The following is a 1,321-nucleotide window of genomic DNA, read 5'->3' as shown; positions in this document are numbered from 1 at the left end:
TAAATTTATATATAATTTATTCATATATAGACTATTTCGAAATGATATCCAAAACGGTACCGATACCTAAATAACCGCCCAGTTTTTAACATCCGGATCCAGTTGCAGTTGCACACCCCTAACCAAGCTAATCAAAACTAGCGCGCAAGAGCCAAACCTAGGCCCATACGAGTTCTTATCTAGCTCCACCTAAGATCCAAACTAGACCAAGCTAACCCAACATGCCGCATATGGGCCAAATCCAATCCCATTTGGGTGTTTATTTCTTTAGCAAGGGCCCAACACAAACATCAACAAGCAAACTCTCTCTCTCTCTCTCTCTCTCTCTCTCTCTCTCTCTCTCTCTTTTATTTTTTTATTTTTATTATTATTTTTTCACGAAAAGCCTGTCTACCTTGTTCTTCTTGGCCACATTATGAGTAAATAATCACTTTCAATGATAAGCTCATAACTACCTATGGGAATGCAGATTGTAACCCTCTCAATATAGCAAGGAGCTCAATTTCCACTCCATTTTCCTGCATACTAGCAACCAAGATCACTTCACAGGAAGTATTTCTTAAAATAAGACCCACGCGTACTCTATTTAGAGTGTCAAAAGCTGCTCCATCTACATTTAACTTCAATGCATTTTGAGGAGGAGCCTGCGAAAAGCAACTGGAAAGCTTTCTATTTTGTTTCTGAAATCTTGCTTCTTTATAATCTTTAGCCAATATCAGAGCATGCACAATAACTTGGTCTGTTGGTAAGATTTTATTTTCAAAAACCTTATGGTTTCTTCTATGCCACATGCTCCAAGCAATGAGAAAGAATTTATCAAGATCTTCAGGTTTTCTTTTACTCATCACCTTGAGAGCAAGCTGTATAATATCCAATTGAGCATCATCTGTCATTAACACAAGAAAATAGTGCTTCCACGACTGCCTTACAGAGAGGCAATAGTATAATGCATGTGCCACATCCTTCTCCCCCTCTGTACACCATTCACAAAGAGCTTCCTGCACTATATGCCGAGCCTTCAGATTCCTTCGAGTGGGCAGTCCATTTTTAAAAGCTCTCCATGCAAAGATTTTGACCCTATTAGGCACCTTCATCTGCCTAAGTGAGCTACCTTTGATCTACTGCATTTAAGCTCTCACCATCCTACTTAGAAAACTTTTGAATGAGATCATATGCACTCTTTACCCTAAAAATTCCAGACTTTTCATGTTCCCAAATGATGCAATCAGATCTACTCTTAGTACCAAGCAACACTTTGAAGACATCTTCTGCTTCTCAAGGGCGTAATAATCTTCTAAATTTTCCCACAATCCACCATTTT

The 1,321-nt window shown here is 38.7% G+C and overlaps 1 protein-coding gene across 1 annotated transcript; it reads right to left on the bottom strand.

The window, feature by feature from the left end:
* Positions 1 to 455: 455 nt before the first annotated feature.
* On the bottom strand, positions 456 to 1,094 carry LOC108984830. Its single transcript, XM_018956898.1, has one exon. It carries the CDS (start codon positions 1,092 to 1,094, stop codon positions 456 to 458), a length of 639 nt encoding a protein of 212 aa, XP_018812443.1.
* Between the last annotated feature and the right edge of the window lie 227 nt (positions 1,095 to 1,321).

The sequence above is a fragment of the Juglans regia genome, chromosome 1 (genome assembly GCF_001411555.2).
Source record: "Juglans regia cultivar Chandler chromosome 1, Walnut 2.0, whole genome shotgun sequence".
Lineage (NCBI taxonomy): Eukaryota > Viridiplantae > Streptophyta > Magnoliopsida > Fagales > Juglandaceae > Juglans > Juglans regia.
The sequence above is the reverse complement of the archived record's forward strand: the minus strand, read 5'-3'. Positions and strand labels throughout refer to the sequence as shown.